The sequence below is a fragment of the Rhamphochromis longiceps genome, linkage group LG23 (genome assembly GCF_057381845.1).
Source record: "Rhamphochromis longiceps isolate RC_006_pf linkage group LG23, R_longiceps_female_GT1.1, whole genome shotgun sequence".
Taxonomy (NCBI): Eukaryota; Metazoa; Chordata; class Actinopteri; order Cichliformes; family Cichlidae; genus Rhamphochromis; species Rhamphochromis longiceps.
This window is the reverse complement of record NC_140578.1, coordinates 25246204-25265781: the sequence shown is the minus strand read 5'-3', so window position 1 is coordinate 25265781 and position 19578 is coordinate 25246204. Positions and strand designations below refer to the sequence as shown.

The 19578-nt window shown below is 40.9% G+C and overlaps 1 protein-coding gene across 3 annotated transcripts in view; it reads left to right on the top strand.

Moving 5' to 3' along the window:
* The first annotated feature begins 4737 nt into the window (after positions 1-4737).
* Positions 4738-19578, top strand: part of LOC146642047 (glutaminase kidney isoform, mitochondrial) — a 33318-nt gene continuing 18477 nt past the window's right edge. Inside the window, exons 1-3 of one of the 3 annotated variants that reach the window (XM_085397600.1) lie at positions 4738-5126; positions 15995-16085; positions 17068-17186. In XM_085397600.1, the coding sequence (XP_085253726.1) occupies positions 4873-5126; positions 15995-16085; positions 17068-17186 (464 nt within the window). In that variant the 5' untranslated portion in view covers positions 4738-4872. Of the gene's footprint in view, positions 5127-7856; positions 8717-15988; positions 16086-17067; positions 17187-19578 lie in introns of those variants that run through there. The other 2 variants (XM_085397599.1, XM_085397601.1) reach the window with 2 other exon arrangements.

The following is a 19578-nucleotide window of genomic DNA, read 5'->3' as shown; positions in this document are numbered from 1 at the left end:
TTCTCTTGTTCTCCTCCTTCTTCTTCTTCTTGTGTTTGTTTTCTTCTTCAACTTCTTTTTTATTTATTTTGGTTAATAGAGATGAATCCCTGCGCCGACCATTTGCATCAGCGTCACATCAACACATTGTGAAACCGGCCGATGACTCACTCTGACGCAGGTCCTTTTCGCATACCTCCCATCATCCTCTCCCTCTCTCCTCCCCCTCTGTCTCTCCACGCGCACGCACACAGACACACACACACGTGGACAGATTTTCTCAGGAGAATAACTCAGCTCATGAACACCCACGCCGTTTTGCTGCTCACAGTGGCAGCCCTGCTCAAACAACCACCCCTCCCCTCCCTGTCCTTCCACCTCCTCCTCCAGTGCAAGTCACTGCTCATGATGATGATGATGATGTGTTGCCGCGGCAACGGCAGGAGGTGGGCGGCTCCACGGGCGGTGGGCGGAAGCCAGCCGCTAAGCGGCGTGGGAGGGATCTGCCGAGTGCACCTATCACCCTCATTTTGAAAGGAGCAGGAATCCGACTGCTTTTGAGGTGTGGGTGTTGGTGAATTATCGCCTCTCCTCCCTGCAGCTTCGTTAGGGATGTTTGTCTCCCCTCCTTCCTCGCTTCCTTCCTTCCCTTCCTCTCTTTTCTTCCTTTGTCTTCTGGTTTTAATGCCACATGCAGAGAAAACGCAGCTTAAACTTTGAGGGCTGCTTTGAGTTGGCAAGTTTTCATGAGTCCTGGAGTTGCTTTTTTAAATTTTTATGCAATATAGCAGAGAAAGAAAGAGACACGAAGCCAGGCTTTAAAATAAGTTGTTTGTAGTTTTTAAATGACTAGATGAAGTGAAGAAAAGCAAAGCAGGACTGTCTCCAGTCTTTCTTGCTTCCCCTCCCCTTTAATGCAATTTCCCAGCCGTCAGGGTCACACTAGAGTCAATGTAAACACATCAGTATGTAACTTTTACCAAGAGTGAACGTTTGACTCGGTTTGATCATGAACATGGAAAAGATACACATGAATAAGCTGGTCTGAAAATCAGGTAAATACAGCCTCAATGTGAACAGCAACATATGACATAAGACATGTTTAGACATTATTTATCTCATAAAACAAACAAAAATGCAGAAACTGTGTGAAAAACTAAGTGCACCCCATGATTCAGCAGCTTGTAGAAGTACCTTTCACAGCAGTAACTTTACACTTGATCAGTGTGGAGGAGTTTTAGCCCGCTCTTCTTTAGGACATTGCTTCAGGTCATTGAAGTTCATGCACAGCTCTCTTAAATCCACACCACAGCATTTCAGTCAGGTTCAGGTCTGGACTCAGTGACTGCAAGGTGCCCAAATCAAACTAATCAAACTAGCAAAACATCTGCTTTATAGAGGTACTATGGGTTTTCACAGGACTGTTAGTGTATTTTGGCTCAGTTTCTGTTAAATAAATAATGACACAGTGTACTATGTCATGTGCTGTTGCTCATTTGAGGTTGTATTTATCTCATTTTAAGTCCCGCTAAGGAGTATTTTCATGATGTCCTGCGTTGGTACAATCTTGTAACTTAAAGAGAGTGTGCCTTATTTCGCACGAGTTTTTTTTAATGTTTTAAGAGAAATAAAATAGGAGACTATAAGAAGCTGTTGTAACACAAACAAGCATATTACAAGCAGATTGTACCATTAAAAGACTGAAGTTCTTTATATTCTTTGGTTTTACAGTAAGTAGGAGGTCATCAGCGAGCTTGTATGTTCAAACCTCTTAGCTTAGAACGAATCCTCTGTCAGAAATGTGCACATGGTCTGGGACATGTTGGGGCACATTTAATCCCACTGATTTTATTTTTAGAAGCTCACGATTGTGCAAGGGCTGCAAAAGTATGTGGACACCAAAAGATGTCTTATATAGTCCAAATGAACAGCAGTAAAACAGCAGGTATTCATCTGCCGCTACTTGCTGACAAACCTCCTCAGCCACAGTCAGATCATCTACTTTAGCTCAAATCTGCATAAAAAGGTTTTTTTTTTAACGTAAAAATGTTGATTCCTGTCAAGTAAAAACCCTCTGCGTGCAATTGGTCGGAAGTCCCCTTTGCTTCTGATGACATGGAAATCAGATTTTAAGGCCAAATTCATGAATGTTTCATGTTCAAGTGCACTGGAGGCTTTATTAGTCAGCTCTAATGTGTTTGTTTTATCCTCTTTTGGCTCTCCGGGTGGGTGGAGTTTAGCAAGATAGAGTCAGATAAAAAAAAAATGTAAAAAAAAAAAGTTTGAGAAAAGTAAAGCAAACACTTTCCGGTGAGTAATCTGCGGTGTAGGTCATTATTTAGTGATGGGCGTCGAGCTCCACCCACGCAGGCCGCAAAGGAGGTCAAAACGAGCATTAAAATGCTGCCTGACTCAGGAGGAACAGGCTGATAATCTGTAATCTGGTACACTGAGCTCTGCAGATTGAATTAGACCTGAGTGTGACACTGTTTGGGAAATTTCTGATGTGTTTTTCTGTGTTTTTTCTGCAGAGTGTGCATGTGGTTCCCAGATTTCTATCAATCTGTCACTTCATGAATGGAAAGAGGCTCCTACACGCCTGTAAGATAGTCTCACATCACTTTCTAACCGGGAGATGGCGCTGTAGATGTTTTTTTTCAAGGACACACACACACACACACACACACACACACACACACACACACACACACACACACACACACACACACACACAAGGCGACAGTCTGCAGAGAAAGCCCTGAATGTGTGCAACACCAAATTGAACCACAAGGTGGCAGAGCAGCACAACGCATCAGTGACAGTCCTGCACAGGGCTGCTTTAAGCCTCTTTTTTCCTCACCACTGTGCAGAGACCTGATGCTTTAATATTTATTTAATCACTTTTATATCTCAGGTCTCTTCCAGGGTGTGTTTCCTTATTTTTGTTTATTTGTTTTTATTGTTTTAAAGTTCTACTTGTATCCCTGTAATGTTTTATAGTTGCATTTTATGATATTTTTTATAGAAGTCTAGTTTTCATTTTTATTTATTACAGGTTACAGGCATGGACAACTGGTGGAGAGTGTGACTGTAACTCAGCTGAATGAATAGGAAGCTTAAAAAAAGGGAGAAGCAGAATATTTTAACATAAACTCAGTAACGTTTGCTTCGCTCGTTTTCAGTCCGGTCCAGAATGTTTTGTTTCTGTGTTTGTTTGTTTGTTGGTTAAGCCATTTAACACTGAACCAAAAACACACACACAGTTTGACAGCTTAAAATGCTATTTTTTGCACCAATGAGGTGATTCCCAAAGAAATATTAATCTGAGAACTTGTTTTATGTCTGCATAGTGTGTAGTGTGTTCTTAAAAAATTTGAGGAAAATGGAGAAGTGGGGCACAAAAGCAGAGGTATCAGGCGTAGCATAGCTCGGACCTCAACATTATTGAAGCAGTGTGGGATCATGTTGACAGAGAACAGAACAAAAGGCAGAAACATCCAAAGAAGAGCTTTGAATGTCCTTCAAGAAGCCTGGAGAACTACTCCTACTTAAAGACATGGCAAGAAAGCTGCCTAAGAGAGTTCAGACTGTACTGAAGAATAAAGATGGTCACACCAAATATTGACTTTCAAACTCATTACTTGTACAATCTCTGATTTTGCCTTATATACTGTATTTACATGTATGTTTGCACATGCTTCAATAAATCACTTCCTATTTTCCTACCAAAGTATAAAGAAATGAGGGGTGACTCAAGATTTCTGCACAGCAGTGTGAGTTATATAGCTGTGCAAACTTGTTTATTTGAATCATCTGCACATGATTTCTGCAGGCCAAGCATGAAGACTCATGCACATGAGTCAGTCAGGAAATATTAGGCTTAAACTATTTCAATATAGTGATGTTTATGATATTACTTCACTTATATTGTGTTTATTCTTAAATTCTTGTATATGTGTTATGTGATTTCCAGCATTCGTGTGGCACAAATAATAACATTTCTACAACTAAGAGTGCAAAATGTGCATTTAACTTAAAATGAATGCAGACTACGTACTTGTGACTCATCCGATAATTAGTTTTTTTCTACTTAACTAAAACTGGATTCCATTGTATGATAAAACATATACTTTCTGTCTCCCCAAAAGTTATGTCTGTGCTACAGCAGCCACAAACAAAGCCTACATGAAAAAGAAGCCTACGTGGATAAAGAAGAGTGGGCCAGTAAAAAATAAAAATAACATGAACAAATAGGTCTAAAATGTATCATGCTTAACATAAAGCAGTTCAAATAAATAGAAAACGTGTAGTAAAACAATAAAATAGGAAATTAATTGAATAAACAATAATAAATGTAAATAAAATACAATGAAATGCTTTGTAAAAACGTGACGTAATACAATATAGTGGCCCTTTAAAGTAAAAGAGCTAAAAGGATTAACTATAATAGATTAAAAACAGCCATTAAATGTAGTAAATTCAAAAATATGATTGTTTTCGTTATTTATTGTGTTTATAAAGACAAAAATATCGAAACTGTGCCTAAAAACATACAAAAATGGGCAAATACTTATAAATAACATAAACTTATTCGCTAATTACGGGAAGTGATGGAGATAACGGGACCAAAACACGATTCACAACCGTGGGCGGGACTGTTAGGACTTCTCACCAATTAGGTGCGCCCATGGGTCAAGTCCGTCCAATCACAGCTCACGCGGTGGATAAGGTTGGTTGTATCCAGCTGGGGAGCTTTTTTCCGCTGTTGAGTCAGTGGGAGAACCGTTACACGACCGATAAAGCGGCGCTCTCACCGGGAACCGACCTCTACGATCCCTCCACGCGGTTCTATAGTAACTCCACTGCACAGTTCGTCTGTACCACAGGGCTGAAATGTTACATCTTCGGTCTACAGTAACGCTCAAGGAGTTATTCCAGACTCAGCTGAAGCGGCCGCTCACACGTAGGGTCGGCGTTAAAGCAGCACCTGCTCCCGCCGCCTGCTTCAGCACCCTGAGTCCTGATGGACGGTCACCGGGTAGAGGGCGGTTTTCTGGCTGGAGAGCCCCTCAGCACTTGGCCAGGAAGCACGCATTGAGAGGCTTTTGCTCCAATGACTCCACCGGCAAGGACTCTTCAACAGAGAAGTGAGTAACGTTAACAGTAGGACGAACTCAATAGAAAAAAAGGAGCATTTTTAATGGGGCGGTAAACAATCATGACATCAAGGTGCCTTTACCTTGAGGCTTCTCATTTAAAAAAATAAACCAGTTTTACTTACAGAAAGTACGCGGAATTTAAGAAATGCGTCTAATTTCTCGTTGTATTTAAAAATTAATCACTTTATGTATAACACTTGCACAAAAAGGGACGTTATTTGAATTTAGGTTTTTTACAACGTAGTTTGGTGCGAAGGGTCTAACGCGCATCACGCGAAGTGGCTAGCTGCTAGCTCGGATGCTCATTTAGCTCAGCCTGCTAAAGGCTGGCAAGGAGGGTTGAGTTTGCCGGGGAACTGTGCAGGTCAGGGGCTGTAGATGAGGGGGATTATGGGTGCAAGTGACCGGTGATAGTGCGCCCACCTACAGGCTCAGGCCAGTGGAGAGCTCCGGTAGGTAGCGATGGAGGTAAATCCAGCAGCCATTATCGGACAAGTTTAATATATCTAAGATGACTTAGTAGTTCCAGTATGAACCTTAAGGATGTTTTGTGGCATTAACTTGCTCTAAGCGGGTGGCGATTAGTCAGAATGTACTCAATGGAAACTGGTGGAAAGGAAGTAAATTTGAGACGTGTCCGAGAATGGAAGCACATGCAGTGGGGCAAGCCTGATATCGTGACCAGCTGCTGGAGGCTGATGCCTTCATCCATCCAGACTCAGGAAGGCATCAGCCGGCACCAGGTTACCCAGCCGGGTCAGTTTAAACGAAAAATTAAGGACAACTGAAGCTGGTTAATGTTTGAATCTCCACTCCACACCGAGCATCAGCTCCATGCATATTGAAGGTCACCCACTATTGCTTCCATAAGAGTGCAGCTACTGACCTGAATTAATACACTTATATCATTAATTATAAAGCACAGTGTATGCCACATGATGAGAGGCAAAGTAAAGCAAGTCTAAAGTATAGAGGCTTGTTTCTGCCTCTGGGGGGGGGGGGGAGAAAAAAAACTATATATATATACATAAACAAACTGCTGGGTAGAGCCAAGCCACAACTTCCAGGTATTTCAGAGTAAGTAAAAAGATAGAGATACTAACCTGAAATTGTCCCTTATGGATGCCAAAAAATGTTTATTCAGTGGCTGAAACAAAGTTTTATTTTAAATGCCTCTAACTACCGACATAAATACAAAATAAGTAGAATAAATCATAAATCAGTATAAATCATAAATAACATTAATAATAACAATAAATTAATCTGTTACGTTACTAATAGCAAAAAAAATAGCACAATGAATCAAAATAAAATAAAGATAAAATAATGAAAACATAGACACAAGTTAAAATCAGTTTTTGCCATGTTAAATGTTTAACACATATATAGTTGTGGACATGTTCTAGGGTGGAACGATCGTACAGCATACATCTTTAATAACTTTAGAAAACGAGAATTTTGTGCACAAGTTTGTATTTATTTGGGATTTTCTCTAATCCACACAGGGTTAAAAGTATACATACAGGCTCAAATATATACATACACTCCCACTAAATGTTTCTTAGCATGTTGCACCTTGATTGGGTGGTAGCCATCAACAAGCTCCTGGTATAATTGTGGCTGATATTTGACCAGTCTTCTTGGCATTTCATTAACGTTGGTTGGTTTCTTGGCACAGACTTCTTGTAAGATCCGGAATCAAATGTGAAATGCTGCTCCTCACACACAAGGTCTTGAATATTTAGGCCTTGTCTTATCTTAGAGACCTCATAGTATCATATCACCACAGTAGAGCACTTTTCTCACAGACTGCAGATTTACTTGTGGTTCCTAGAGTATTTAAAAGTAAAGTTGGAGGCAGAGCCTTCTGCTTTCAGGCCCCTCTTTCTGTGGAACCAGCTTCCAGTCTGAGGAGCTCTTTCTTTTCCTTTTGTTTCCTTTCCTTTTCCTGAATGTCTCTTTCTCCGAAAGTGTGTCTTTGTCCCGTCTTCATCCCCTGACTCCCATCTGGTCATGCTGGTTCTGCTGGAGGTCCTTCCTGTTAAAAGGGAGTTTTTCCTTCCCACTGTTGCCAAAGGCAAGGGGTTATCTAGTTTTTGTGGTTTCTCTCTATTATTATAGGGTCTTTACCTTACAATATAAAAGCTTATTAAGATGACTGTTGTTGTGATTTGGCGCTATATGAAAAAAATTCAATAGATTTATTATGGATGTCAGTTTTTATTTCTGTTATGAGACCAAACAGGTGAGCGTCCCGTAATTTCTATAATGATGCTGAAATGGACAGAAAAATGTCAAAGTAAAATACAGAATTAAAAAAAAAAAGTATGTGTGCCAGTTGGAAAAAAAACAACAATCTTCCAAATATAGAAATAAAAAAAAAATGAATAAGTCCTAATTAGTTGTATCAAAAATAGTATAAATTAGAATTAAATAAATTAAATTCTGGATGATTTTTGAAGTGTATTATGTTTTTTTGTTTATTTACGTAACTGGTTCCTCCACAGATATACACTGTCATGAATCATCTTTCTTTAAAATCATGAAATTCAGCTATACTAAAAGTTAGCTTACTGTCCATCAAATACATAAGTAAATAAATAGAAAAAACATAAAAGAAAATACAGACTAAAAAAAAAAAATAGAAAAATCTTGGAGATAAAAAGCAGTACAGAGATGAGGTGCTGTGTTTTCATGTAGCAGCATATTAATTGAATTTTGTGTAATTTTAATTAGGGCTGCTCGATTATGGCAAAAATGATAATCACGATTATTTTCACTGAAATTGAGATCGCGATTATTTGACGATATTTATTTAACCCTTTAAGACCTACTATAGAACCAAGTCCGCCAGAGCTTATATTATTTTTTTACATGTTGTAGTGCCATTTGTTGGAGTATTTCAAGTTGCTATACAACTGTTATAGCCCATATTTTAATAATATGTATGCATTAAGTCCATAGTAACTACATTAATTGCAAAAAAGTGCAATAAACTACAAAAAAATTGAAAATCATTTTTGTTTTTTTACATACATTTCTACTTGGAGAAATTTAAGAGGTTTATCCCTCAAAACTTTAAATACAAAAAAAGTTGCAAAAAATAGTTTACAACAACAGGAAATTTATTTTGAGTGTCTTCATAGTTTTATTTTGGAGATACACCAATTTTTATATACTGCAGGAAAAACAAAAAAAACAATCCTATGATGCAAATTTGCAAAGAAAACAGCATCAAAATAAACTATTTCCAGCTGTGCAATTCGAGTTCTAAGCATCCCAGCAACTATTCAGAAAAGTCAAACATGACCAGTATAGGTTTTTAAGGCCTACAAGTAAAAAAAAAAAACATTTCAGCGAAAATGACGTCACTTCCGGTTTCGGCCAGGAAATGGCGGACATGCACAGTTCGCGCTGACGTCTGTTTCACTGTGGGAAGTGTTACGAACAGCTGGTCGGATCGGCAAAGCGTGTTTCTGGAATATTATGTTTTGTTCCTGCAAGCGCTTTTTATGCAATTTTTGCAAAGCTTTATGTGGAAGGAAACCGTGACCGAGGACAAGCTGATGGCATCAGATGTAAGTACAACTCCTCCGGTTTCATATGCAAAACAAATTATTGCGCTAGCTTACACGGTTCAGGTTCTACAGGGATTTAAAAATAGTTACACAAAACGGAGCGTGCTGCTCTGACCGGCTTTAAAGGGTTAACAATGACTTTAAAAAAATAATATAAAATAGTGTGCAACACCACTGAAGTTTTTTTTTTTTTTTTACTTCTCTTTTCAACCAACAGCAGTCACTCTCCTCTCCAAATAACTTCTGCTTAGCTTTCCGAGCTTCCCTCGGGTCCTCTTAATCAGCGGTCTCCAACCTTTTTTGCGCCACGGACCGGTTTATGCCCGACAATATTTTCACGGACCGGCCTTTAAGGTGTCGCGGATAAACGAGAGAGGGGCTAATAATCGGCTCAGTCATTTTTAATGATCGTTGAAAGCCCAGATCGTAATCGTGATTAAAATTCGATTAATTGAGCAGCCCTAATTTTAATTTACATTTGCTCTCTTTTGGACCTCCGTACAAATACAGTGAATGAAAATATGAGTGTCAGAATTTTGAGTATAAATTAACTCTACCATCAGGAGAGGGGGCTGCAGGACAGCCACAGTGGAGGGTTTATAATTTCATTATTTTTAGAGGCAACTCATTAAGAAAATATATAAAGATACACATAGTTGCTGAAGATCCAGCATGATAACCAGCTGGCCGATCATTTCTTCCCCTCGGAGCAGCTCTGACACCAGCCTGTCTCCTTAGAGAGCTTCCATAATCATAAAATGCCTCATTGCCCCTGCAGGACAGAGTTGCCCCACTTGTTTCTGTTCACAGACAATTTGCTGAAGCTACCGGCGGCGTTCAGGCCGTCGCTCTGCTCAGCTGACTGGTTGTCAGCACTAGCGTGCCTCCCCTGGAGGTTAATCCAAGTCTGAGCCAAGCTTTGCTTGTTCTGTGAAGATCACTGTGTGAATTTTATCTGCAGCGTGAATCTTGGTGAGCAAGCAGGTTCATCGTCTTCCTGAAAAACTCAATGCTTTTGAGGAACTCAGTGACTTTTCTCTATTAGGCAGCTTAAAGGAGCTTTGTTTATGTGTCAGGGATCGTATATAGACAGCACATTTAGCTTCCAGGTGATTTCCATCTGCAGTTCCTGGACAGCTACACACAATATTAAATATCCTGTATAATATAAAACCTTATAAAAGAGAGTAATATAAGAAGATATGCAAAGAAAGTCTAAAAATCCTCCAGCAATACTCCCACAAAACACATTGTAAAACCTTCACATAGCCACACTCATCAGTTTATTTCCATAATAGGGATTGATTATTGGGTTAGTTTTTCAGCATTTCAGGGTTCTTGTGGGTCATTAAATAGCAGTCTCCAACATCCAGCAAACCATAAAAATGTAAAGATCTGTAGTTTAATCTGTAATATCTGTTGTTTTGTTGCTGATCAGGCAGTTTGATTAAGGACTCAGTTTGGCTTTTTACCTGCAGGTGGGAGTCACCAGACACCCCACATGATATGCGATATTTAACTTTTTGTGATATGCTGACTACTGCAGAAACACACACTGTGATTTATCACTGTTTTGCTCTCCAAATTATGTCCTCAAATTAACCTCAGTCAGTATCTGTTTTATACAGTAAGATAAAGTTATCTCACTTCTAAATGAAATTACTGGCAAACTGTTTCTGACAAAATGGCAATGAACTGATAAATCATGGAAAATCACATATCTGTTGCTGTCTTACATTTTAGCCCTCCGATAACCAGAATACAACCAGTCGAGTTGTGCTCATTCACAAAGACTGGTCCAGATGAATGGCAACGGCATCTGTCGGCATTTAAAAACTAGACGGCAATTATTTGCGCTCTCTCTGAGAGTGATTGAAATAGTCCAAGTCAGACTGCAGCTGTTTGCAGAAAGGTTGCGCAGGTCTCCTGTTAGAAGGCAATCACCCTCAAGAAAAACCTTAATACATCCAGGAAGCAAGCTTTTTTTTTTCTTCTTTTTTGTAGATGTAAACAGGTTGCTGTCCTATGTTTAGCTTGCAACATGAAATATTCGTGCACGCATTCACTCTGATGGATGCATCTGGGGCGACTCAGTGTCTCACCTGAGGATACTTCGACATGCAGACCACCTTCTTACACGACCACCCCACAGCTGTTTATTAAGACATAACAGTATTACATATTTATTAGTCAGGGTTTCTTCAGTCAGGTTGTTGGATTGTTTTGTTAGAGTTCAACACATAAGATGTACATCCTGGTGTTTGTTGCTTTCAAACACTGAAGTCTGAAAAGAAAAGACAGACAGGCTCAGCCTGAGCTGCACGCTGACTCTGAGGGCTCTGAGGCTGTGCTTCAGCTAGTAAGGGCTCAGAGCAGTATGCGATGCAGAGGAGCTCATCCTGCCTAAATCATGTCTTCGCTTTTTTTAATTATTTATTTATTTTAAGTACCGTGAGCTGGCGTGCCGCCCAGCAGATGTCAGGGCCTCGAGCAGATGAGTCAGTCGCATAGATCGATTCGTGCAGCGCCACCTCTCTCTCAGCGCTTCCAGTCTAATGTCTGCCTCCGCCCTCTCCAACCCACCAGCAACAATTTGTCATGATGCCTGTGAGGCGGTGAAACCAGCGCCATCGATCAGATTAAATAAATGCAGCAGATACTGACGGCTCAATTCACACAGAGACCTCCGCCTGTCAGTGCGAACACCTCAGGCCCCGACTTCAAGGGAGTCGCACCATCTGATGGTGGGCTCAGAGGGAGACTACGATGGTGGTGTATTAGTGTTAGGGCCTGGTTGAAGAAAACAATGTAATGTGAGGGTGAAATTCAGAGGAAATATTTATATATAAAATATAAATATATTTTTTTCCTCATAATTTTGTGAGTTTCTTGCAAATTTTGGTTTGATAAATGCTCCTAATTTTTCTTGTAAAACTTAGATATAGACATGTCTTTGAATTTTTAGCCTTTTTTAGGCAGGATAGTTCAGCAAGGTGACAGGAGAGCAGGCAGAGAGCTCACCTGCTTATTCAGGTGAGCCATGGTGGTGCATAATTTTTCTGCCTTTTCCCCGCATATCTGGCAGTTTCTTTGTCATAAATTTTAATTAGATTTTTTCTCACAAATTTGCCAGTAAATTCTTGTTAATTTGCAGGGTTTTTAAAACATTTTAAAACATAATGTGGGTGAGTTGCATATGTTTAAACAGCTGCCTTAGCATTGATGAAAAAGGTTTGAAGCATTTGTGTTAGTAGTGCCAGGTAAAATACTGATCCTGTGGGGGTCTAGGCACAGAAAGGTCACGTGTGAAGGAAACGTCTCCAGATTCCTGCCTCAGTTCAGTTGGATGCCGTTTCGATGACTCTTCTGGAAGAGGCTCACTCATCTGCAGTGCAGGAGAGAGTTTTGTGGAGTGGCTGCTGCTGTTTCAGCTTCTGTTCGCGTTGACCTTTAAAAGCAAACAGAACGAGAGGAGGGGGAGGGAGAGCGTGAGCGAGAGTACTAATGAGACCAGCAGAGGTAGATTAATGAGACCATCCAGATGTTCCAGTGTCCACCTCTAACCTGCCTGTGTTAATGATGCTCCCACAGGGGAAGTCTCTCACTCAAGAAGGGCCCTCTTACTTCACTATTATTTGGTTACAGTGTCATGTTCATTTCAAGTGTTACACGGTTAAAATCCACCAGCAGCCATTTCTGTTTCAGTTTTAGGCCAAATGTTTATTTATGTGGAAATGGCTGTTTGCTTTCGATTAGAGCTGAGACCTCTGGCTCCCAAGCCGGCTGGGCCTCATCTGTTTCAGTGGTGGGAAAAAAGTATAGTGGTAGTAGTAGTACTCAGTCATAGTAGTCATTTCAGATTATACTATTCGTTTGTATGTCTCATAGTGCATTTCAATGCTGCATGTTTTTAATGTGATTCACTGTGAAACGCTACATTTAATGTCACAGCTTCTGTTTTATTTCTTGTCCTGACAGCAGCATGATCTGAAGACGTGCTCTGTGCTGATCATATGTGTGCTCACTGTTACTGTTTCTGTTTAATGCCACTGTTACTAATTCAGTGTTATCCCTCTTCACTCTCTCTGTCTCCCTGTTGTTGATCTTCTTGTTTTGCATTTGTAAGTATCTTTCTATTTTGTCGTTTTAGTCTCTTTTTCAAAAGTTTTTCAAAATAAAATCCAGTAGAAGTAGAGGTTTTCTACGGAAAGCCAACAACTGCTTTTACTTAGACATGACCTCACTTCCTCCCAGTGGGTGCGCTTCAGTCCCTCTCTATTCTACCTCACCCTCCATCCTTCCATCCTGTCTTCCTCCTCTTCCTCAATCACACACTCTCTGATGTGTATTCCTTCCTCACCAGCAGCCTGCATTAATGCGGTGAGAGGTGGAGCACGATGCAGCGACCCCGACATGCTAACCCAGACAGCGTGTGAACTGTTTGTAGTGTTACTGCTGCGTTCCACTGATGCTGGAAAGTCAGAGCTTCTTCCTAAGGAACTGTTAAGGAGTCCGATTTTCAAGTATGGGGCGGTATTCCTCTGAGAGGTGCAACCTAATGTATTCTATTCAAACAGACACACTTTTAAACTATATGTACTCCTCGCTGAGACTCCCTGACTTTTCACCCTGAGTGGAACTTGGCACAAAAGCTATAAATCTGACTTCAACTCGCTGCCAGTGTTTCCTCTCTTGGTTTCTGCAGCAGTGGTGCTCAGGAAAACCCCCGTTCACGTCTGTTATTTCAGTCTAAGTCACTCTGTGTTTCTCACATATTCAGGAGCTATGTATGTATGTCAGAGATGCTCCAATCCAGCCTTTTTTACTTCCCACACCCATGTAAATAATAAGCTGTACTCCTTACCCTGAGGAAAAAGACTGGGAATCATTCTTTTATATTTAAAACCACACGAGACTCGACAAAGAAACATTGGTTTTCTCCCCTTTTGAATATAGTACATCGATAAATAGAAATTATCAGGAGGAAGGACAAACTTTAGTTTCAGGAATTCAGTTCAGACTCAGTTTAATTCAGTTCCATAAGTGCAGTCATCACAAGGACGAAAGCAGCTTGAAGTAAAAAGCACTGTTGCTTAAATAAAGTCTCTGGTTTCTCCTTTACTGTGAGTGCCCCTCCTTGCACACAGAGTGGAGTAGACACTGATTGGAAGCTTTTATGCTAATGGTAATGTGACATGTTGTCTCCATCAAATGTTGCATTCGATGGAGACAAAGAGTGAGCGCAAGAAGCTGAGAGTGAAAGCTTCTGTTAATTGTCCATTTCCTCTATTAGATGTTGTAATGTTCTGATGGTTGCTGCTGCTGCATGATTCCAGAGGAAACTGCTGATGCTGAAATTATAATCTGGTACATTTCTGCTCTCATGTATCCAAACTTGGCTCCTTTTCTTTATTTCTGGTTGGCTGCTGAGAGGAGCCGCCTGCCAACTCAAGTTTGACCTTCAGACATCCTCTCCTAGCACCAAGCCACCCCCATGATGCATTGCAGGTCATCGTGAGCACCCAGAGCTTTGTACAAATCCAATTTGGTGTTGGTATGAATCATAGCAGAGAGCCTGCTGTGAACCGTTCGTCCCGTCTGCCTCCTGACACGCTACTAACCTTCCTCCCAGAGACGACTTCCTGTGGACACTCTGCTCCGAATACCAGCCAGGAAACGGTGCTAGATGCTCAGGTTTCCTTGAAGTGGACATTTTCTGCTCTGATTTCGGTCACGTGTGCGATGTTTCACACTCAGGTAGTTTTTTCTACTCGTGGCTCTCTCAGAGAGGATAACCCTTAATAAGGCCATCTGAGCACAGAATCCCACCCACCTCCTGTCCAGAACCTTATATTTGAGAGGGACAGGAAGTCAGAAGAAAGTTGTCTAAAAAGGGGAGGAGCTAAAAAAGCTTGTTTTAGACGGAGGGGGAACTGAGGGGCTGCAGTATAATTTAAAGAAGGATTATTTTGAACTATGAATCATCCAGAGCTGCTCTGGTAAAGACCAAGAATTAAAAAACATGGAGATGGACATGAGCAGAATCGGTTAACTGTGATGATTTTTACCTTTTACTAAAAGCTCTGTGACCAAAGTGCCAAAAAACTGACTTGTAGCCACAGCTAAGACCTTGTCCCTGGTTAGGCTTTTAAGACGCACCATATCAAATATAAAATCAGACAGTTATAATACACAAACTAATACAAATAGAAACATTAAAAAAATCTTTAATGATCATAGATTTGCTTTTGTTTAAACTATAATCTTCCATTTACATTAAAAATTTAGTAAGATAATGTTTCAAATCTGAGCCAATTAACTGTAAAGGACGACTAACCAAATGTTGTTGTTAATATTTAAGTATTTACAATAACTGTAGTTCCTCTGGTGTGGGACTAGTATTGGACCCCATCACTGTCTATTTGTCATTTATTTCTTTATTTGCTGCTTACTCAGCTCTGAAGGATAAAAATGGAGCTCTGGTGACGCTGCAGGTCTGACGTAGGGTTTTAGCTGCCACGTCGAGTGCTAACCCATCACTCTGGTTGCGTGTGTGGGGTTGTTTTTTTTGTTTGTTTTTTGGGTTTTCTTCCAGCCACTGAACACCGTCAGCATGCCGGAGGCCTTGGCTAGTCTCCCTGTCCCAGCTGCAACAGTTAAGGCCCAGTCATCACATCCCAGACTGTGCTTTTATCCAGCTGATTGCACCGACACTGCCACCTCACACAGTGTGAATGACGAGGCCTGTAAGGGTTGTCTGTCATGAAGTGTTGGTAGTTTTTGTTGTGCTGCAGTCTCCAAACTTAAAACTAGGACAGAAATTTAGCACTAAATTCTCTTCTTGGTTTGAAGCGTTTTTGGTTAAATTCTGTGTAAACTTGGTTAAATCGTTAAATCTTGGGTTTCGTTAGCTTGCATGCTGGGAGCTTTTCAAACACATTCCTGGCTGGTATTCAAGCAAGGTACAATTAACAATTCCTGTGGCCTCAAAGTAGCATATTAACCTCCTGGAAAAGTATGTTACTAAAAGTATGGAGGTATACTTTTCCACAGGTTTTAATGCTGAGGTAAGGCAAGCTGAGGCCGTGTTTTCCTTACTGTTATTACTCACTGCTTCTCCCTGCAGTGAAAAAGCGTTTTCTTCTCCCTCTGCTGCAGCCCCCCCCCCTCCCCCCCCTCCTCCTGTATGTCCACATTTCCACCACAGCTCCTCACTGTGGAGTTATTTTTCTCACCTTTCTGTCTCTGCCTGTTTATTTTTGCTTCCTGCAGGAGAAGAAAGGCGGGCATCCTGCCCAGCCTGGAGGATCTGCTGTTCTACACCATCGCAGAGGGCCAAGAAAAAATCCCTGCACACAAATTTACCACAGTGAGTTATCACAGCAGTGATATGTCTGAGAGTTGGATATTTATGGTGTCGGAACCTTTTGTTAAATAGAAATATTACTAGAAATAAATTACACAAGAGAAAATGGCCCCAAATCGCCCACAGGAATGGAGACAGAGTAACAGAGCAGATCTCACTTATTATTAAACTTCATTAGGGGAATAATGGAGAAGATTAAGTCATTAAACATTGTGCAGATTTGGATAGATCTTAGAAGTGAAATCAGGTGTTGGCTTAGAATCACACAAACTTTTTGAAGATGTAGTCTAAATTTCTCTTGGAGTGAAAGTACAGTGGTGTAATACCATTCTGCAGTGTTGGAAACCAGTTTAAAACCAGCTTGAAACAGGAACTTCGGGGTGGTTTTATACAACAGTTCCTCCCCTGGATAAATGACCTATAAAAACTACTAACTAGATGTTGTGGTTATCGTCTTCGCTGCAGCCCATCCAGCTGCGGCAGATGGCCACTCCTCGCTTAGCCCGGTTCTGCTGGAGGTTTCTTCCGTTTAAAATTCAGTTTTTCTTTCCCACTCATTGTTCGTAGGGAGTCATGATTGTTAGGGTTTTCTCTGTATTATTGTAAGGCCTTTACAATATGAAGCGCCCTGAGGCAGCTGTTGTTGTGATTTGGTGCTATATAAATACAACTGAATTGAATCAGTTATGAAGGTGAAAAGAAGATGGGAAATCCACACAATGTTTACAAATGGATAAATAATGCTGTGGTGACTTAACTGAAAAAAGACTTTCATAAAATGTACGACAAAAAGCATTTACAGCATAGCAGCTAAATAAATGCATGTCACACATAAATTACTGACTTGTTGGCAGTGATTCAGCCCTGTAGCTTTCTGAATTATGAGCTCCTCCTGCCAGGCTCTGGAGGAATCACAGCTCGCAGCTTTATTGATTTTGTTGTCAGGCTGTCTTAATCCTGGTGTCTCTCTCCTCTCCTCGCACAGGCTCTTAAGGCCACAGGTCTTCGCACGGGAGACCCCCGGCTGAAAGAATGTATGGAGATGCTGAAGGTGACCTTGAAGACAACCTCAGATGGAGCGCTGGACCGACACCTCTTCAAAAAGTATGCCTGTCTTTAATTTACTGAGCAACGATGGATTGATATGCTCGAGCAGGAGTTTTCTGCACTCTCATTTAACAAACTGCAGCCTAATTGGCTCCGTAAAATTTAATAAAAGATCCAGATGTGCAGTTGAGTCAAAAGCCAGATGTTGGATTTTAATGTTATGTATAAGAAGACAGAACCTTGCATTATTGAGACTATATGGATATTCTTTATATATATTTATAGATTTTGTGTATCCCGTGTTTAATACCCTGCCTGCTGTCCCACCTTTATGACCAGCATCAATGTTTCATCACAAGAATTATTAAAGCTGGTTAGAGTCCTCTGCTTGTCCCTGCAGCAGAACAGGGTCACCGCTTGCCGTTAATCATTCATCATCCCTCGCTTTGCACGTCAGCAACCTCATCTTCAGGTTTTCATCACCCAGAAAAATCTGCTCAGGGAAACTGGTAGACTTCAATAACTGGAAATCAAATTGATAATTAGGAGATTCATAGGTGAAGATTTGGAGTAGATTTGGCGCAATCTGATTGTGTTTCAGTGTTTGGAGGTTTAATTTTGACACTGGCTGCTTATTCTGAAAGGGGGAAGAAAAACAAGGTGTTTTTAGTTTCCACTTTGCATAAAAAACTTAACAATGTTCCTTGTAATCTAACTCAGAATGATGGTGCACTTGAAAAGTCCACAAGTTTACCTCCTGCCTCCTTTTCCACATGACTTTACTTTGACCCGAGGACTGAGGAACAGGAAAAACGGCAGTGCTCAGAGAATACAACTGCACTCGATCACGGCCGATATGTTCTGTGATGGTGGATGTTGCTGACTTGGGTCTGCAGGGGGCCATCACACGACCTTCAAATTCATGTTTATTTGGTAATCAGAACATTTTTAGCCACCCAAACCGGTTGTTGAAACACAGCTGGAGAGGAAAGAAAGATATGTGGAGTAAAATGACATCCCCACCTCCACCCACCCCCTTGTGTCATTGGATCACTGCTGTGTGACCCCCACCACCCTCCCGGAGGAAACGACAGTGAGACAGAACTGGGTGGCAGCTTGGTGAGATCAGGCATATGATGGCTCACCGGGGAGCAAAAAATCCTCACTGAACAGACCCCGAGCCGGCGCTCCTGGCTGGCGTCCATCACTTCCGCGCCCTGGGCTTATTTATAGAACCTCTCAGAGGGAAGCACGTGAGCGGGCGGTGGAGTGTAGCGTGTGTTTTCTCTGCAGGGATTAGACCGCTCGGATGCAGTAAGATAGCCAAGCTGTAAATCTCTCTGCTAACGGAGAGCTTCTATCTCACCGCCTTGTTACGTGGAGCTGTGTTTACTACGAGGTCTGCATCCATAATTGCTCGCATAAAAAGGCCCAGGACAAAATCTATAAGTGGTAAAAAAAAGCCAGACCATGCTGCTTTAGGGGTGATCTAGAGTACAGAACATGTTGGGAAAAGGAGTACCTATTTTCTTTTATTGTGTAATTTTAATTCCATGCTGCGAGGGAACAAGTGGGGATCTTTTCCTAAAACTACAGCAGCCACAGCGAAAGGTCAACAGAGTCGGCCGAGTCGAGCTGAGGATACAGCTCTCCCAGAACGCTTACTGGAAAATTTTAGCCTGGAAATAGAAGCTTTGAACCAGAAAAGCAAATATAGTCAGGCCCGTCTGTACACCAGCACCACAGTCGGTCTTTGAAATGCACACTTTCAGCTTTAACTCAAGGGATTTAATAAAAGTATTTTATTAACTCTTTTTTATAAATTAGACTTTTTCTTTTTTTACACAATTCTTTTTTTTTTACAATTTTTAGATCCTCAAAAGTACTTGGACAATTGACTGACAAGCCCGTCAGCCTTTTATAAGGTTTATAAAAAGATGCAAACCACTGGTTACACTCAAAAAAAGCAAGGCCAGATTAGACTTTACCAGAGAATATCTGAAAGAGACTCCACAGATCTGGAAACAAATGTTTTAGAGAGATGAAACCAAAATGAGCTTGAACCAAAGAAACGGCTCCTGGTCTGAAGCATATCTGTCAAACATGGTGGAGGTAGTGTTATGGTTATGGGCATGTATGGCTCCCAGTAGAACCAGACCACTGGTGTTTATTGATGATATGCCTGCTGACAGAAGCAGCAGGATGAATTGTGACGCATACACGGCTATACTCTCTACTCAGACTCCTCAAGTTTAGGTGTTATTAAGAGGAAACGAGCTGAGCGAGGGAGCGCAGACTCACTGTATTTAGTCTTATCTAGTGTTCAAAAATCAGAACATTCCCTAATTATATCTAATGTTATATTTAGTAATGCGTGACCTTAACCCTAGAACACTATCGCTGGGTGATTTACACCCGAGAAAATACATTTATATGATTTCACTCTCCT